Source organism: Hypanus sabinus, chromosome 8, assembly GCF_030144855.1.
Source record: "Hypanus sabinus isolate sHypSab1 chromosome 8, sHypSab1.hap1, whole genome shotgun sequence".
Classification (NCBI taxonomy): domain Eukaryota; kingdom Metazoa; phylum Chordata; class Chondrichthyes; order Myliobatiformes; family Dasyatidae; genus Hypanus; species Hypanus sabinus.
In genome coordinates this window covers 107,507,668-107,527,138 of record NC_082713.1, presented here as the reverse complement: position 1 = coordinate 107,527,138, position 19,471 = coordinate 107,507,668, and the positions used below count along the sequence as shown (strand labels likewise).

Here is a 19,471-nt window from a genome sequence, read left to right as displayed (position 1 = left end):
CTTACATCTCTGAGTACACAACGGACATCCAGCATGTCTCGGGAAAGGACAACATCGTGGCGGACTCACTCTCTAGACCAGCTATCCAGGCCCTGTCCCTGGGGGTGGACTATGCAGCACTGACGGAGGCGCAGCAGGCAGATGACGAGATGCCCAGCTACAGGACCGCAGTCTCAGGTTTGCAGCTGCAAGACCTCCTTGTAGGCCCAGGTGAGAGGACCCTCCTATGTGACGTGTCTACCAGCCAACCTCGCCCCATTGTCCCACTTTGTCGGCCAAGCTGGTGTATGGTGCACCCCTGGTCATCACAGGAGAGTTCAAACCAGCCCCAAGGGGGCAAGAGGAAGAACCTGCAGCAGTCCTGGACAGACTACGCGAAAGGCTCGGCAACCTGGCCCCCGTGCCACGGACAGATCCAGACGCGTACCCATAGACCTGTAGAACTGTAAGTTTGTATTTGTACGAATGGGCGCACACTGGGCACTGCTACAGCGGCCGTACAAGGGGCCGTTCAAGGTGATCAGGAACAACGGGTCCACATATGTTCTGGACACTGGGGGGGAAAGAGGAGGTTTTCACAGTGGACCAACTCAAACCAGCCCATGTGGACTTGGCGCAGCCGGTCGAGATTCAGGCACTGTGGCGCAGAGGCAGGCAGCCCAAACAGAGACTGATCCAGACTGTGGACATTGGGGGGTGTATTGCTGGTTCTGGAGGGGTAGGGGTTATGTGGCTACCCACTTTCTGTGCAGGCGAACCAGCTCACAAAATGGCGCGCGCGTCGGCAGAGAGGCCAGCCCCAAAATGGTGCTGGGCCGCTTTCTTCACCAGTAAGGGGAGAAAGCCTGCGCGCAGAAAGAGACTTTTGTAATGCACCTCTGATGTAATTTCCGCCTGGAGAGGGCGGGAACGGAACTGCGTTAAAGCCATTGCCGCGAGGTTTGAATAAACCAGTCTTGAGTGCAACTTACAGACTGCGTGTCGTTATTTCCAGCTCTGTGTGTAGCACATCGCTACAGTAACATCAAAACATACAGTAAAGTCCATTGTTTGCATCACAGACCAACACAATTGAAGATGTGCTGAGTCAGCACGCAAGTTTCGCTATGCTTCCAACATGGCATACCCACAACTTGCTAACCCTATTTTTTAAGAATGTTGAAGGAAACTGGAGGAAAGTCACTTAGTCATAGGGAGAACATAGAAACTGCTTGTAGACAGCAGTGAGAATCGCTGACACTGTAAAACATTACGCTAATTTCTATGCTGCTGTGCTACCATCTCATCTTGGTCACATGTGTCCAAATCTTTGTTCATCTCCAGCTTCCTTATAATTGTTTCTTCACATTGACGTTCCCATCTGAATATTTCCTTGAATGTCCTTTTGGATTTCATGGACTCAAGTGGCACAGCCAGCATTTCATGCAACATTTTCATGCAACATTTCCATGCCAAAAACCAAATTCCATCTACTCTGATCCCATTTACCAACACTTGATCTGCAGCTTACTGTGCCTTGTTGATTCAAATACAAACGTTTGTACTTGTACCGATACTTAAAATGCTGTGACAGTCACCGTCAGGCAGTGTATTCTGATTCTAGTCAAACTCTGGGTGAAAATTCTTCCTCAGATCTCCTTTAAAGCCATGTCCTCTACTTTTATACATTTCTGTTATGGGGAAAGTTTTCTCACTGCAGTACACACAATGTACTAGAGGAGCTCAGCGGGTCAGACAGCATCAATGGATGGGACTAAACAGTTGACATTTTAAACTAAGACTCTTCATCAGGACTACCTTTGTCTCTGGCCCTTGTAACTGTACACTTCAGTCAGATGCTCCCTCGATCTCTTCTGCTCCACAGAAGAAAAACCCAACAGATCCAGTCTGCCCTCATAGCTGATGTGCTCCATCCCAAGTAGTATATTGATGAATTTTATCTGCACTATCTCCAGCGCAGTCACCTTACCCAAGCTGATCCAAACTGCACTTACTCTTCCAATTTGGCCTGACCAGAAGATATAGGAGCAATATTAGGCTATTTGGTCCATCGAATCTGCTCAACCATTATTATCCCTCTCAACCCCATTTGCTTGCCTTCTTCCCATAACCTTTGACCCCATCACTAATCAAGAACCTATCAACCTCTGCTTTAAATATAAATTCCACAGATTTACCACATTTTGGCTAAAGAAATTCCTCCTTATTAGAGATAAGCGAATATCTTCCAAAGCGAAGTCATTGTATTCAGAGTCTGTGCTCTCTGGTCATGGACTTCCCCTCTCGGGGAAACATCCTCTCATGTCTACACTATCTAGGCCTTTCAATATTCAGAAGTTTTCAATGAGATTCTCCCCTCAATCTTCTAAACTCCAACAAGTGCAGGCCCAGAGACACCAAACCGAACTTTATACAGTTGCACCATTACCTTCCTGGTTAATGATGGCAAATATTTGGTAAGCCTTCTTACATTTTATCCACCTGTGCTGCTACCATCATCTTTGGATTTGAGTACTCTTTTCCTTAACACGCCTCCTTTACATTTTATGCACATTAGTTGTTTGTCAGTTTTTATTTACAGATTGTTTTTCACAAACTCTATTGTATTTTCTTTATTTTCCTGTAAATGCCTGTAAGAAAATGAATCTCAAGGTAGTATATGGTAACATATATACAGTACTTTGATAATAAATTTTAATCTGATTTTGAGCATTGCTCATAATATGGTTTGATCATTATAAAAGGCCGGTGTTTCTGTTATCTGGAACATTGTGGATGCCTTTAGAGAGCAAACAATCATCCATAAACAGTACCAACATCCTGGGCAGAGGAATGCTGATGAAAGGTCTCAGTCCAAAACATTGACTGTTTATTGAGTCCTGAGTTCCTACAGCATTTTGTATGTGTTGCTCTGGATTTCCTGTATCTGCATAATCTCTCGTGTTTGCTAACATCCTGGATCAATTGGATTATATCAGAATCAGGTTTATTATTACTGACATACAGTATGTCATGAAATTTCTTGTTTTACAGAAGCACTACAATACAAAATATTAAAAATTACTGTTATATATGTGTGTGTGTGTATGTGTACACACACACACACACACACGCGTCCGCTGACAATAGTGCTGTCTTTAAAATATCTGGGGAGCATTCTCTCTGAGGATAGCAGCATTGACAACAACATCCAGAGCCGCGTTAAATAGACATCAGCTGCCTTTGGGAGACTTTGGCATTGAGTCTTTTAGAACAGGAGCCTTCGTCCCTCCACAAAGGTTGCTGTATACCAAGCGGTCTGTGTCACCACCCTCCTTTATGGCTGTGAAGCTTGGGTAACCTACAGCCGTCATATCAAGTCCTTGGAGCTCTTCCATATAAGCTGCCTTCAGCACATTCTGGGAATTACTTGGCGTGAGTGGGTGCCTCACACTGAAATACTTGTAAAAACCAACTGCAGAAGTATTGAGGCCATGATCACCCAGCGTCAGTTGCAGTGGCTGGGGCACGTGATAAGGATGCCCCCATGTTGGCTACCCCGCAGAGTGTTATACGGCCAGCTACATCATGGTCGACGCTCAGCTGGAGGGCCGAAGAAGCGCTATAAGGATCAGATGAAGAATGCTTTAAGGAAGTGCAAGATCAGACCCGAGGACCTGGAGGATGTTGCTGCTGACCGTAACACTTGGCGACAGCTGTGTAGGGGCAGGGTTCGTATTCTGGAGATGGAAAGAGCAACCAGAAGAGAGCCAGGAGAAATGCAGCCATGGTTGCCATCACTACCACCATCACTACACATATACATGTCCCACCTGAGAAAGAACTTGTGGGTCCAGGATAGGACTGTAGAGTCATTAAAGATCTCACCATTAAAGGAGTGGATGTCATCATTGGATTCCGATGGACAACCGAAGAAGAAGATAGATATATGTATGTATGTAGCGCAAAAAGAAAGCAGAGTAGCAAGGTAGTGTTCATGGGTTCATATTGAGCGGAGTTTTAGGCCCCTTAGGTACTGGAATTGGAGACGTTCCAGAGGAGGTTCACAAGAATGATTTTGGGAATGAAAGAGTTAACATATGAGGAGGTTTTTGATGGCTCTGGGCTTGTACTTAGTGGAACTTAAAACAACAATGGTTTGTCTCATTGAAACCTACTGAATATTGAAAGGCCTAGAGTGAGTGTATGTGGAGAGGATCTTTCCTATAGTGGGGAAGTCTAGGACCAGGGAGCTCAACTTAAAAACAGAGGGACATTTATTTAAAACAGAGATTGAGGAAAAATTTCTTAAGCCAGAGGGTGGTGAATCTGTGGAATCCATTACCAAAGGTGGCTGTGGAGGCCAAGTTATTCGGTATATTTAAGGTGGAGGTTGATCGTTTCTTGATTAATCAAAGATTTCAAAGGTTATAAGGAAAAGGCAGGAGAATGGGGTTGAGACTCAATGAGCCAAATAGCCTAATTCTGCTCGTGTCTTATGGTCTTATGACATGTTTTGGATGGTGAGGGTCCTTAACGATGGATGCCACCTTCTTTAGGGCATCGCCTTTTGAAGATGTCCTCGATGATGGGGAGGGTTGTGCTTATGATGGAGCTGGCTGAGTTTATAACCCTCTGCAGCTTTTTCCAATCCCGTTTATTGGAGCCTCCATACCAGACAATGACTCAGCTGATTGGAATGCTCTTCATGATACGTTCAAGTTAAATTTAATTATCAGTCAACCATACTGGACTACAGCTGAACAAAACAGCAATCCTCCGGGGCCAAGGTACAAAACATACAAATCACAAGGCACACAAAAAAATATATGTAGCCCAATTCCCTATGTGGCATGGTGCATGGGTGCCAAGGGCAATAAAAGGCAGTTCCCAGTAGTCCAGAGATGAATGCATGCACACAATCCAGTTTGTCATACCACCAATTGAACACTGGAGGACAGTACCAATGGGAGAGGCCAGCCCCCCAACCAAGCATAAACACTGAGCTCCACTGCCTCCGGCATCTCCTGGACTGCGGCAAGAGGTAAGCCCACATCTTGAGGCCTAGTCTTTGCCAGAACCGAGGTCACATCAACAAACAAACAGGGAAACGGGCCTGCGGCATCCTACATCATCAATGCCCAACAGGATTTTGCAATCATAAGAGACAGGTCCAAGACTATCACCCACCTTCGCGCACCAATTCTGATGCTTTCCTGTAACAGACAGCAATATAGTCCGCACCAAGTAGAGCTCCTCCACCAAAAATCAGATCACTGATACCTGCAGTACCCAAAGTTCTTAAAGTCCGGCATTGTCTTGTGATTGTAAAACAAGACATTTAAAAAAGACAAAAGCACCCTTGGTTGGCCCCTGAGAGGCCATTGTGTCCAGGTGCATTGTCATCTTACCAGATACATCTGTAGAAATTTCCTGGAGACTCTGGTGACATACCAAATCTCCTGAAATTCCTAATGAAACATTACTGCTGGTGAGCCTTCTTGGTAATTGCATCCTTGTGTTGCCATGTAGTGCTAGAATGGATGTGAAGGTCATTGGATTTGGATGTGCAGGGATATTTGTTGTCATTCAAAAGTTAATTAAGCATTGGATTTTTAACAGGAGATTGTAAAAGAACAAATGTGTTTCCAGTTGGGAACAGACATTTTTGCTTCTCTCTACTGCTTGAATGTACCAACAGGGTCAAATAGTCCATCATAGTACCTTGTATCACAAAGAATAAAATGTGGATGGCAGTTGGAACAGACTATTTGTAGACTTTCATTCCACCACTATGACCTTATCCGATGGAAATGTTTGGTACTCTTTCACGTTGCAAACTGAAAAGCTATTACTTGTTAAACTCAGATTCTTAAAGAACAGAGAGGCCATTCATCCCACCATGCCTATATCAGCAACTTCCAAGAGCGTTCTGGTTTAGTTCTCTCCACCTTCCTCATAGTCCCACAGTTTTCTCCCTTACAGGGAGTGCTTTTGCTGCCCAGTACCTCCCGTTAGTTGATGAATTATTGAAAAATCAGCAATGGTGTCCATGAGGTTATAATACAAATGTGTCAGATTTACTCATACTCTGGAAAAAGTTAGTTACCGGCCTTGCCTGGTCTGATTCCCGATCCTTCCAAGATGGTCAAGCAAGTGTCTTGTTTCCATCTTAACTGCTACAGTGAGGTGACTCCTGACCCTGCCACCACTTTGGGATGGTTGAAGAGGTAGCTCAATCAGAGGGACTTTAGGGATGGCAATTAAAACCCACAGTATATTAAGTGTTTCCGTGAAGTAACTGGCCATATTCTGAAGTTTCAACTACAGAAGATGTTGGAATTCTGAAACAAAAATGGAGTATGTTGGAAATATTCCAAATGGAATATGGTTTCAGTTTCATAATTTTTTTTGGCTTGAATAAATTTATTTTATCAAGTCTCATTATGTCTAATTTTTTTTCAACCCTCTGTCATGGATCAAGCCTTTTTGGTATGGAAAATGAAGGGTATAATATGTTCTCGTGATTTATTTTTGGATAACTGTTTCACGTCTTTTGAACAGTTGTCTAATAAATATAATTTGCCCAGATCCTATTTTTTTTTAGATATTTACAGATCAGAGATTTTTTGAATACGATGTTATCTATTGCCACCCTGAGGACTTGTGGAAACTATGTGGTGGTTTCTTTCAAACTTATAATCTTTTAACATCTTTGGACTATTTTTACTGTGCCCATGGTCTGTTTTTTATTGATTATGGTATTGTTTGCACTATTGTAACTATATGTTGTAACTATGTGGTTTTGTATAGGTCTTGTAGCTTTAGTTTTTGGTTTGTTGGGTGGTAGAGTTCGTCTCCTGACTTGGTGTCTCTGGATAGTCTTGTTTTGTCTGGTGGATTTAGAGCTCCTTTCCGGGGAACATGCTAAGATGGTAATGTGATATTAATATGCAGCAGCCTCTCTGGACTCTGGGAATTTGCCAAACATCATGTGGATTTTCTGGTGTAGTCTGTTTTGTCATGTGCTTTTGTGATATCATTCTGGAGGAACGTTGTTTCATTTTTTAACTGCATTGCAGTTGTGGTTTCTAAATGACAATAGACCGAAATTCAATTCAATTCAATCTACTTTTCTGATTTCATGTCCAGCCGATATCACAGAAAAATTTTTAGGCTTAAACTTTTATCGAAAGGGTTTAATAACAATCATTTATGATATGATTATGAAAATACATTCAGATATATCTGATTTAAAAATGAATGGGAGAAGGAACTTCAACTTTCTTTACCTATAGAGAAATGGGGAAAAATTCTTCAATTAGTTAACTTTTTTTCTATTTGTGCTAAATAGATGTTGATTCAATTTAAAGTGGTGCATAGGGCTCATATGTCTAAAGATAAATTAGCTCGTTTTTACTGTCATATAAATCTGATCTGTGATGTCATTTTGAGGTAGCCTCTTTGACTCATATGTTTTGGGCTTGCCCTCTTTTGGAAAAATATTGGAAAGATATTTTTGATACAATCTCTACAGTTCTGCACATTGATTTACAACCTCACCCTATCACTGCAATTTTTGGTTTACCAGTGATTGATCTGCCCTCTTCAGCTCAGCGGATGATTGCATTTGCTACTTTAATGGCTAGAAAATCTATTTTATTGAATTGGAAAGAGATGAATCCTACATCTCAATGGTTTTCCCAAACCATATCCTGTTTAAACTTAGAAAAAATTAGAAGTGGTGCCTTTGATCCCTCAGTTAAATTTGAAGAAAAATTGGAGGCCATTTATCCAATACTTTCCTCAAATGTAATCTAACCTTTTCCATTTCCTTTATATTATTTATTAATTTGAGTAGAGGAGTGGAATTGACGACATTAACGATTTTATCCGATATAATTGAATAGCCCAGCTTTGTTTAGTTTAGTTTTAGTTCTGCTTAGTTTAGTTTACTTTGTTTTTGATTTTGCAATTTAGGTTTTTTTTCATCTTTTTATTTCTTTGTATCATGCTATATTAAGAGTTTGGGAGGTCAATTATATTGGTGTTACTTATAGTTTCTACTTACATGTGTTAATTGCCAACAATGTAATCCTACTCCCTTTGTACTATTATGACTGCTATGTATTCGTTTTTGAAAAATTCAATAAAAAGGTTGAAAAAGAAAAGGAAATATTCTGCAGGTCAGGCAGCATCTGTGGAGAGAGAAACCATTTATGTTTCAGACTGAAGTTCCTTTGTTAAAGCCGTATAATCACCATCCATATCACTATTAATCTAGCCTCACTCTATCACCTTTGTCCTATCCAGTTCTCTCTCCTCCTCTGCAACTTACAGCTACTTTTTCTCTTTTCCTGTTTGATAAAGGGTCTTCAATCTGAAGTGTTGGCTCTGTTTCTCTTTTCACAGCTGCTGCCTGACCTGCTGAGCATTCCTGTTTCTTTGTTGAGTAACTAGCTTATGTTTTGGTTGTTGCTGTTTCCTGCCATCTCTTTGAACCATGGGTCAGCAGGCTGCAGCTGACACTTCCTTCTATTTTCCAGGGGCGGGCAATCACAGATATTTCATCGGATACCTCTTCTTCTTACTGGGAATGATAATCTGGATGATTTATGGCTGTTTCTTCTGTAAGTAAGAAAAGATGAGATTAGCTTTATTTGTCACATGTACATCAAAACATACAGTGAAATGATTAGTTTGTGGCAACGATCAATACGGTCTGAGGATGTGGTGGGGTTAGCCTACAAGTGTCACCATGCATCCAGTGCCAACATAGCATGCCTGCAATTTACTAACCCTAAACCATACATCTTTGGAATGTGGGAAGAAGCCCATGAAGTCATGAGGAGAATGTACAAGCTCCTTACATTCAGCAGTGGGAATTGAACTGCTTGATGATTGCTCACACTGTAAAGCATTGCGATAACCACTATGATACCACATAGACCAATGACCAAAATATGCTCCCATTCCCTCAGAACTGGGGTGTTTTTATCACCATTACCCTTTCCTCTTCAGACTGGAGCATTCACTGTGAAACCAACTACCCAAAGGAAGGACTGTGGACGTACCTAACCGAGATCGCCAGCTGCTCTCCGTGGGTGTTCTGGATGTTCCTGAACAGTCTCTTTCACTTTTTATGGGTGGCTGTGTTACTCATGTGTCAGATGTATCAGGTAAACAGAGTTGTTTCGGGCCTATTAAACTTGTATCTATTCAAAGTTTATTAGTTTGTGTCTCAAGAGATGTACTGAATTACTGTATTGCCATCTGTGTGATCCTATTCCTGTAAAAGGATTCTTACCTTTATTGTGTCATTAATATTCTATCCTCGCAGTTAGAATCTCAGTGTAAGGTTTACGGTTTTGCTTTAGTGTCACAATGTCAAAATACAAGACCTGCTGTCTTCTCATACTACTATTAGGGAGGAGGTACAGGAGCCTGAAGACCCACAGTCAATGTTTCAGGAACAGCATAGAGCACCACAGCACAGTATAGGCACTTTGGCCCAAAATGTTGTGACAACCTTTTTTAACCTATTCTCAGATTAACATAACCTTGTATTCCTACATAGCCCTCCACTTCTCTATTATCCACATGCTTGTTGAAGAGTTCCTTAAATTTCCCCATTGTACCTGCCCCTACCATAACCTTTGGCTACATGTTCCACACATCCACCACTCTCTGTGTAAAGAACTTGTCTCTGACGTATACCTGTACTTCCCTCCATTTACCATAAAATTATACCCCCTTGTATTAGTCATTTCTGCCCTGGGAAAAAGTCTCCAGCCTCCTGGTCTATGCCTCTTATCGTCTCGTACACCTCCATCAAGTCACCTGTTTCCTCCTTCACTCCAAAGAGAAAAGCCCTAACTTGCTCAACCTATCCTCATGGACTTCATCCCCTCCATCATTAGATTTCTGAACAGTCCATGAGATCTACCTCACTATTCCTCTTTAGGACTATTTGTTTATTATACTTTTTATTGTAACTTGTAGTAATTTTTTATGTATTGTACTCTACTGCTACCGCAAAGCAATAAATTTCATGATATATGTCGGTGATGATAAAACTGATTCTGAGACCCTTGGAACACTCAATCCTATCATCACTGTGCAAGTGTCTTCATGGTTTAACCTGTAGTGGCTGTAGATACTTTTTATTTGAGATGCAGCCCAACAAGCCACACCACCCAGCAACTCACTGACTTAACCCTAGCCTAATCAAAAGACAATTTACAATTACCAATTAACTGACTAACCAGTACATCTTTGTACTGTGGGAGGAAACTGGAGCACCCGAAATAAAACTGAAGAATGTACAGACTTTCTTACCAAGGATAATGGAATTGAACTCTGAACTCCAGCACCCCAAGGTGGAATAGCGTTGAGCTAACTGCTACAGTCTTATAAAATTGTAGGATACTGGTGGTACCTCCCAAGATGACCTGATGGACCAAGGCATTTTGCTTCATAAGGTCTCATGCTGAGTAGAGTCAAGCAGAAAGTCACCATTATACAAAGCCAGCGTTGCTTGTCAATGTTTAATTGCTCTTGACCATGAAAGAGCAAGCTTGCTTTACTTTTGCCACCAATATTTTATCCCACTCCTCTTTCCAATCAGAGCAAGGGAACTGGAGTATCGCGCAGTGAATTTACCATCACTAATTTTGTTTTCTACTGTTTCTGGGCCCAAGCATGGCTAGTGAGAGAATCAACAGCATTGCCCATACAGCACTTAAATAAGCTGTCTGTTAGTCCCACTCTCCAGAGTAATAAAATTAGAGAAGGCTTCTGAGGACAGAGAATACAGATGCCCAAGAGCAGTGTTGTAAGGGCTGACTCTGCACACCATACATGTGAATACAAGCAAAACAAGCAGCGTTCCTCTGGGGCCAAGGTGCAGAACACAGTACCATCAGTCACACACAGCACATAGAACATATAGTTATGATAGCAGAAAAAACATAGTTACAAGTAATATATATACCTAGTCCCTGAGTGGCGTTGCCCGACGATTGATGGTGCATGGGACATTGTCTTAGAGCCACGTTTCTGCAGGAACAAGAATGCAGCATTTGCTAATCACGCACTAGTGCAGTCACTGAGAAACGCAATCCAGCTAGACCATGTTTGATGTGCTAACTGACAATATCAGACTGTTCTGCAAGCTTCCTTAAACCTGGTTGCAATGTTGCAAATACCTTTGCCCATGCTTGCCTAGTTTGATGCAAGCTAGTTAACATAATCCCATTGTCTAGCATCTGGTTGATGCAGTTGAGAATGTCATATGGTCACTTCACTACGCACACCATTGTCACTTGAGCAGCCAGTCCTCTGCTGCAGCCAGCAGCCTATGTTCATTCTGTACACAGTGCAGGTGTTTGTAAAGCTGTCCTCGTAACTTCAGACTGATTACTTACACTGAGAACTGAAGACTGGTTCTTGTTTGAATTAATATCTAATATATTCACTTAATTCCATAACTACTGATCACCCTTAATTAAACCTTACACTTAATTAAAGGCTTGGTTTTAAAATTCACTCTTTTGGCTTTACATCTCTTTGTCCTTGGCTCTTTCTTCAACCTCCTTGAGTTGTCTAGTGCTCCTGCAGTTCTCGCTTCTTGATCATTCCCAATTTTAATCGGTCCATCATTGTCAACATAACTTCATCAGGGCCCCAAACCCTCCAAATTTTCTGCTTAAGCTCTTCTTTCATCTGAATTTTAAAGTTCAAAGTAAATTGAACTTAATTTTCTTGCAAGTATTTACTGGAAAAATAAAGAAATACAATATAATCTACAAAAAAACGTGCTTAAACAAAAATATTGACAACCATAGTACAAAAGGCAAACTGTGCAAATTTTTAAAAAATACAAAGAACGTGAATTGCAGAGTTCCTGGAAGTGAGTCTGTAGTTTGTGGAGTCGGTCAAGAGTTGTGGTGAGTTAAGTTATCCATGCCAGTTTAGGAGCCTGATGGTGTAGGGTAATATCTGGTCCTGAGCCTGGCGATGTGGGACCCAAGGCTCTTGTACCTCCTGCCTGACATTTGTAGTGAGAAGTGAGCATGCCTGGATGGTTTGATGGTGGATGCTGCTTTCTTGTGGCAGCACTCCTTGTAAATGTGCTTGGAAGTGGGAAGGGCTTTGCCTGTGAAGGCTGGGTCCACCACTTTCTGTAGCCTTTCCGTGCCTGGGTATTGGTGTTTCCTCACGAAGTCCTGATGCAACCAGTTAGGTTACTCTCCATGATGCAAACCAAGAGCTGATTATTAGCTACAGGAAGAAGAAGCTGCAGGTCAATCATGCTCAAAAATGGTCACTTGTCCAAAAGACTTGAAATTCAATCTGAGGTTTAATTTGATGTACACAATGATGTGACTCATCAGGGGTAGAGAAATGTTCCTGAAGGTCATCACACTTATCTATTTTTCTGGTCTTGAGAGTCAGTTTCTGATTTAACGATATACACTCTTATATGACTGCATAGAATGTTATAATAATGTCCAAAGATTGTTGCTTTAAGTAAGGTTTGTACACAAACTGGGGAAAGCTAAATTTTCCAGGAGCCTTCATCTCTATTGAAGTGTTAATATGTTTGTTTCTGATTGTTGAAGATCGCTTGTCTTGGGATAACGACAAATGAAAGGATGAATGCAAGACGCTACAAGCACTTTAAGGTTACAACAACCACTATTGAAAGTCCTTTCAAGTGAGTACCTGTGTATAATGATGCTTTAATGTGCTGACCCTGCTTTATGAACTGATACTCAATTATCTGTTCACAAAAAAAATGGTTCAGATAAAGAATAATCCAGTTAGGGAGATACACTCAATGGCTACTTGATTAGGGACATGAGTGGAACCTGGTGTGGTCTTCTGCTTCTGTAACCCATCCATGTCAGGGTTCGACGTGTTGTGCATTCAGAGGTGCTCTTCTGCACACCACTGCTGTGACATGTGGCTATTTCAGTTACTGTCAGCTAGAATCAGTCTGGCCATTCTCCTCTGACCTCTCTTATTAATGAAGTAGTTTTGCCCACAGAACTGCTGCTCACCAAATTTTATTTTCTTGTTTCCTCACCATTCTCTGTAAATTAGAAACTGTCATGCATAAAAATCCCAGGAGATCAGTTTCTGAGTTACTCAAACCACCCCTCCTTGCACCAGCAGTTTATTTCACGGTCAAAGTCACTTAGATCACACTTCTTTCTGCATTCTGATGTTTGGTCTGAGAAACAGTTGAATCTCTTGACCATGTCGGCCTGCTTTTATGCATGGAGTTGCTGCCAGATGTTTAGCTGATATTTGTATCAAAGAGCAGGTTTACATACACTGAGTACAAGTTAAAATCTTCAGAGTTCATTAATGTATGGATTGGACTTCTGTAGTGTCACAAATAATTCATCTTCTTCCCCCCAGAAAAGCTGAATTGGGAGACTGTACAATTTCATAAAGACGGGAGAGATCTTCGCCATAGAGCAGCGGTATCTGAGGGATTACCTAACAGGGTTGTACTTGGGATGGAGGGAGAGGAGATCAGAAACAGGCTCTCCCTGGCTTATGAACGCACAACTAATGGTTATCCCTGACATATAGACAAGTGCCTGAGAGACCACTGGGACAGATTTGCCAGTTCTTCTGCTGGGAGGGAATGGGGCTGTTCTCAGTGATTTCTCTCCCCACCTCCTCCGAGCCATGGTAATCAGGGGCTGTGTGGAGCCATGCAGACTCACTCATTGAGTCAGTGAGGCAGGCTGATTGTCACTCTTCCCATACCCACTCACTCTCCTGCCACCACTACTTCTGTGACTCTCTTCCACACAGTGTTATTCATTTCCAACCAAAAAACTGTTTGGGTTACATTGCGTCTTTGCAGAGAGAAACAATTCATGTCAATGACCTTTCATCAGGAACATCATCAGAGCTTGCACGTAGCTGTGTTTTTCTCTCACCACAGATGCTGTCTGAACTGTTGGCAATTCCACTTCTTTGCTCGATCTCTCTCTGCCCCCATCCTCCCTCTCTCTGCGGCCCGCCCCCCCCCCCATCTCTCTCTCTCTGCGGCCTGCCCCCCCCCCATCTGCCCCACTCTCACTACCCCCATCTCGTTATCCCAACCTGAGAGTGGCCTCATCATGGCAGTAGAGGAAGCCATGGACATGTACGCTGTAATGTAAATGAGAAGTAGATTTAAAATGGGTGGCCACTGAGAAGACCTGCCTTTTTGGCAGAGGAATCGAAGGAGCTCGGCAGAGCAGTCCTCCAATCTACGTTAGGCCTCACTGATGTAGAGGAGGCCGCACCCAGAGCTCCAAATGCAGTGTATGACCCAGAAAGCCGGACAGGTGAAAATGGAATGGATATGTTTAAGGGGAAGAAATTGGTGCTCATGGAGATGAATTCAAATCAATTAGGTTGGGTTGAGATTGGTTTGCTGAAAGGCCTGCTGTGTGTATTCTGTACTCTTTAATATATTCAATCAACTGACCTGCCTTTTTTCTTTCCTTCCCATCTCCAGCCATGGTTGCATTAGAAATATCATAGACTTCTTTGAATTTAGATGTTTTGGTCTCTTTCGCCCTGTAATGGTGGACTGGACTCATCAGTATACAATAGAGTATGACCAGACATCAGGCACTGGTTATCAACTTGTGTAGCAGGAATGGGATCAGCACCCGCAGCAAATCATCTCCACAATCAACCCTTCAAACTGGTGCCTGACAAATCTCCTTCCTGTTTCGTCTCTAATATCAGCAATCCAAATAACATTGCTACGAGGAGCTCCTGTTCCTGTGGTCCCCTTCTGGATCCTTTGCGAATGGAAATTAACAGGGACAGTCTGACTGCCTGTTTCTGCCACCCCTGCCTCTTGCTCTAGCACTCCATTGTGATCAAAATGTGTAATAAGCTGATGGCAGAAAGGAAATCTTTATATATACGTGTATTAAAGAAGAAGACTGCTTTTCGCCAGAATTGGTTTTTAACATAATGTAATGTTTGTTTCTGATTTTTGGAGTGGAAGCCACAATAAGTGCAAACCCTGGAACCTTGATTATGGCCCATTGGCTCAAGAAACAGTTGGCTCTTGACTTGCAACGCACACCAGGAGTGTGTAGAAGTGCATCTTGTTCTATTGTGAGCTTTGGTACTTCAGATTTCATAGAGGAATGTCGAAATACAATATCCACAATCATGTGCAATGGTAAAATTTAAATGCCTTTGCCCAAGGCATCGGTTATTTTAACAACCTTTTCTTTCCCGTTTTAAATCATGGTTTTAAAGATTTGGTTGATCTGTTCTGGCAGCTGAGAATGATTAGGTGTTAGCAGAAACTTGCAGGCTCTCTCTCTCCCCAAGCGCTCACTGTTGGGGGAGTCTGCTGGGCAAAAGGCAGTCCTTGGGACAGTAAGGTTCGGAGGTTCCCCCAGCGCTCTAGGCTGTGCTGACAGTTGGGCGAGTCTACTGAGCTAAAGGTGGTTGTAAGTGAGCAGGGGTTTCGGAGAGGAGGGGATGAGTTTGGGGTGGGCAGTGAGGGGAAGGGAGAGCAGGGAGGTTGCCATCACTCATTTTCCATCACCAGCATCACGTACTCAGCATATCAGTCACGCAGGTGCAAGACTGGCCATGAGCTTTGCTTTACCATCCAGTCTGAACAAACACAGGCTGGTGCGTGACTCACAGTGTGAGATTTATTGAGGAGATACACCACATCCTTTTTTTTCCTTTATTGTGACCCAGCCTGGAGCACTATAATGTTTTCTACAGCCACTTTAGGTTGAGTTAATGAATGCTTGCCTACTGCTCCCTGGAAACTTGCAAGTTTACAAAAACCTGTGCAAAATGATTTTATGATGAAGGGTCTCAGCCCAAAATAACTTTAACCAACTTCCTTGAGCCAGTGTAAAGATTAGTTGTATGTGTACATAAATTATTTATCAACTAGTTTACCAGTGTGTATATTTGTCAGTGTTAGTTTGGAGCTGCAAACTTAATTTTCAACTCCACCAGAAGAAAAAAAGAGTGTAGGAATGTAGTTTGTTTGCTTCTGGTAGTTCATCGACCCACTCGATTCTCTGCATGACTGATGCTTTGCAAAAAACTAATTAAATTTTTTTTAAAAGGGCAGCTCCCTAGACTGTAGGAGTTACAGTATCACGTCGGCTTACAGTGAAGTGTTCTCAGCTTTCTTCCTCCAGCAGGAAGGTCAGTGAATCTGTAAATAGTGAGTGTCCTGTGTTTGCAAAGTGCAAGACTTTTCTGGTCGCTGTTTACTTTGTAGTGGAGACCACGCATAGTTTGTGTACAACATACCATAATATCAAGAATTGCAGTATTGTAATATTAATTAACTTGAATGTCTTATCAGGTTTGGGGGGGGTTTGGAAATGAAGTAACCCCTTTCTCAACACAGATGGTGTGTGCTGTGCTCCATGGGATATGGCATCTCATTGGCAAGACTGTCTGAGTGTAGGAGCCTGCACACACCATTTCAATCTTTGCCTGGTAAACCATGGAGAACAAAGACCAGGTGAAGAGTAAACAGGGCAATGATTACATCACCATTCATTGCCCTTCCTGAGATAAATTGATGTCCTTCTGAGGTTGAACACTGGTATTTATCACGACCACTTTCCTTTTGTACTTTGGAATAACCCGTTACTTCACCACACTTTGAAGTCTGCAATACCTCTCCCGGCTTTTTTTTTTGGTTGTGTGCGTGCGCAATAGAGTTTCATATTCACGAGTAATTGAGTTTCATGTTCCACTAATAATAGGGGAAGCACTACATTTCTGCAGTTGTGAATACTTTTTTGTTTTTGTATGACATTATTTATAACTGTGCCAAGTGTTATTTTGCTACTATTTGGTCCCTTTCTGTACAATGTGGAGAACAAAATATAGGACTGTAATATGCTCAAATTAAAAAAAAAAGACTGTTCATACAATGACTGGTTTAGTTTGTCAAACTTTATAAATTATTGAACCTAATAAACAAGAGTCGTCTTGCTGTTCATCACAATAAAGTTGCTATTTTAGGGTATTTTACTGTCTGCGTTGTTACAGGTTGGAATTTCTACACCAGTTATTAGATGCTATTGGTAATTTTTAATTGTTCTACAACCCTAAGAAAGTTTGGAATAATAGACTGACCATGAGCTGGTGTTTTACGCCCAGTGCTTGATGGCAACCAGAAGAGTTTTGAACCTGTCATCCTGGTGATAACTCGGGTTTCCCCGTCCACAGGCTTCCGTGGTCCTGATTCCTTGCAGGCTGGTCTATAAAAGCACGAGAATCCCTCCTCACCCATTAGCCACCTGACACACCAGCTGTTGTTGACTAGAGTTGGCGATCTCTGTCTCTGGGTTTGTAATTACTCTGGCTGTAGAGCTTGTCTGCTGTTTTAAACTTGGACATGTTAACCAAAATCTACCTGAATAGTCCAAATAAGTGATCATTCCATCATTCAACTAAAAACCCATCAATACGCCAAAGGTGTGGTAATCAATTAGGTAAGTTACTGACTTAACGGCCAGAGTTGTGCAACAATGGGGGATTTAAATTCAAGTAAATATTTTGAATTTAATAGAAAAATTATTAATTGCTGTTATTATTGCTGTAAAAACCCATCTGGTTCAATAATATCCTTCAGGAACGAAGATGTGTTGTCTTACCAGAGCTTGCCTATTTCTGACTCTAATGTGATTGATCCATAGCTGCTCAAGGACAGAGAGATGGACATTTAATTGCCATCAGTTTCTATGCCACCCATGTCCATGAATCAATAAGAGAAAAGTACTGCAACTTCAGGAAAGAAAAATCCTTTGTTCCTCTTCAAAGTGTGCTGATGTTCTCAATCTGCTGGACATTCTATGCAAATACAATGATTCCAGTTGTACAAGTGATTAGTGAGGCTGCACTTGGAGTATTGTGTACAGTTTTGATCACACTGTTATAGTAAAGATGTTACAGCGGCAAGAGTACAGAGATGTACAAGTAGGTTACCAGGACTAGAGGGCCTGAATTATAGGGAGAGTTGGCCAAGCTAAGTCTTTATTCCTAGGAATGTAAAAGAATAAGGGCCATAGATACGTTGAATGGTAGTCTTCCCCAGGGCAGAGGATTCCAGAACTAGGAGGCATAGATTCAGGGTGAAAAGGGAAAGATATAAAAGGGAGCTGATGGACAACTTTCTTCCGCACGGCATATGGTGAGTATATGGAATGAGCTACCAGAGGAAATAGTTGAGGCAGGGTACAATAGTATCATTTAAGAAGAACTTTGGTTGGCCAGGTTAGATCTTTACTCCTTGGGATGTAAGAGAAGGAAGGGCAACCTGACATGTCTTTAAAATTAAGAGGGGCATAGATAAGGTGAGTGGTAACAGTCATTTCCCTAGGGGTAGGGTCATTCAGACTAGATGGCTAGGGTTGAGAGTGAGAAGGAAAAGATTTAAAAGCAATCTAAGGGGCAACGCTTTCACCCAGAGGCGATGAATATATGGAATGAGCTGCCAGAGGAAGTGGTTGATGCAGGTATAAAAGTATAATTTAAGAAGGACTTGTAACGCATAATGGAGGGACAGGGCTTGGAGGGAAATGGGCCAAATGCAGGAGATTGGGTCTAGCTGAGTAGCCACCATGGACTGTTGGGCTGAAGGGCCTTTATACCTGCTGTATTGCTCTATGACACTCTGGTAAACCAAAGGAAGAATTGCATTGAGAACTAACTCTATGCTGGAATATTTCTTGAAGACCATTCTTGTAAGGAGTGAGATGTGAAAGCCAACTCTCAGTCCCAGCACTGAAGGTGGAAAATCTCCTGCTTTGAACTTTGTAAAAGAGGGCCACTCTTGCTTCAGCCGTCACTGCGTGTACAGAACTCCCGGCTCCCAGATCAAATCCGAATCCTTTCAGCTTGAGATCAGGTACAAGTTTAATGTAATTGGCATACACACATAAGGTATAAATACCATGACAAAGCTTTTTGCAGTAGCAACAGGGTACAAGATTAAGACAAACACAAGTTAATCATCTTTACATAAATGCAGCTAATACGTGTGCAAAATAAATGTATTGGCATTAGTGTAAGATAGAGGAATGTAAAAATCTTGTCCAGGATAGTGTCAAAGCTTTTCAGATTTGTTCAAGAACCCAGTATTAGTAGGGTGATGAATTACCCTACTGATACTGTGATGAATCCTGATATATGGGTCTTCAGGCTTGGAGGGTGGAAAAACTGAAGAAATATTAAAACTGGGGGCCTTGAAAAAGGTAAATAGTGATTAAAATTTTCCCCAAGGCAGGGGTGTATGGAAAGTGGAGGGCGTGAGAAAAAGTTTAGATATGTTTTTCATCTAATAAGTGGTTGGAATCTGAAACACAGTACCTGAGGAAGATCTAGAGGCAAAGTCTAGAGTATCCAGGCAAGTACTAGAGTCACCAAGGTATTGAAGTGTGTCAACTAAATTCTGGGAAATGGGATT

General features: G+C 42.0%; 1 protein-coding gene across 2 annotated transcripts in view; it reads left to right on the top strand.

Moving 5' to 3' along the window:
* The window catches only part of LOC132398315 (palmitoyltransferase ZDHHC17), a 145,531-nt gene extending 128,597 nt beyond the window's left edge, over window positions 1–16,934 (top strand). For both annotated transcript variants that reach the window (XM_059977550.1, XM_059977552.1), the window contains 4 exons: window positions 8,526–8,609; window positions 9,001–9,158; window positions 12,603–12,697; window positions 14,507–16,934. In XM_059977550.1, the coding sequence (XP_059833533.1) occupies window positions 8,526–8,609; window positions 9,001–9,158; window positions 12,603–12,697; window positions 14,507–14,645 (476 nt within the window). In that variant the 3' untranslated portion in view covers window positions 14,646–16,934. The remainder of the gene's footprint in view (window positions 1–8,525; window positions 8,610–9,000; window positions 9,159–12,602; window positions 12,698–14,506) is intronic.
* The last annotated feature ends 2,537 nt before the right edge of the window (window positions 16,935–19,471 follow it).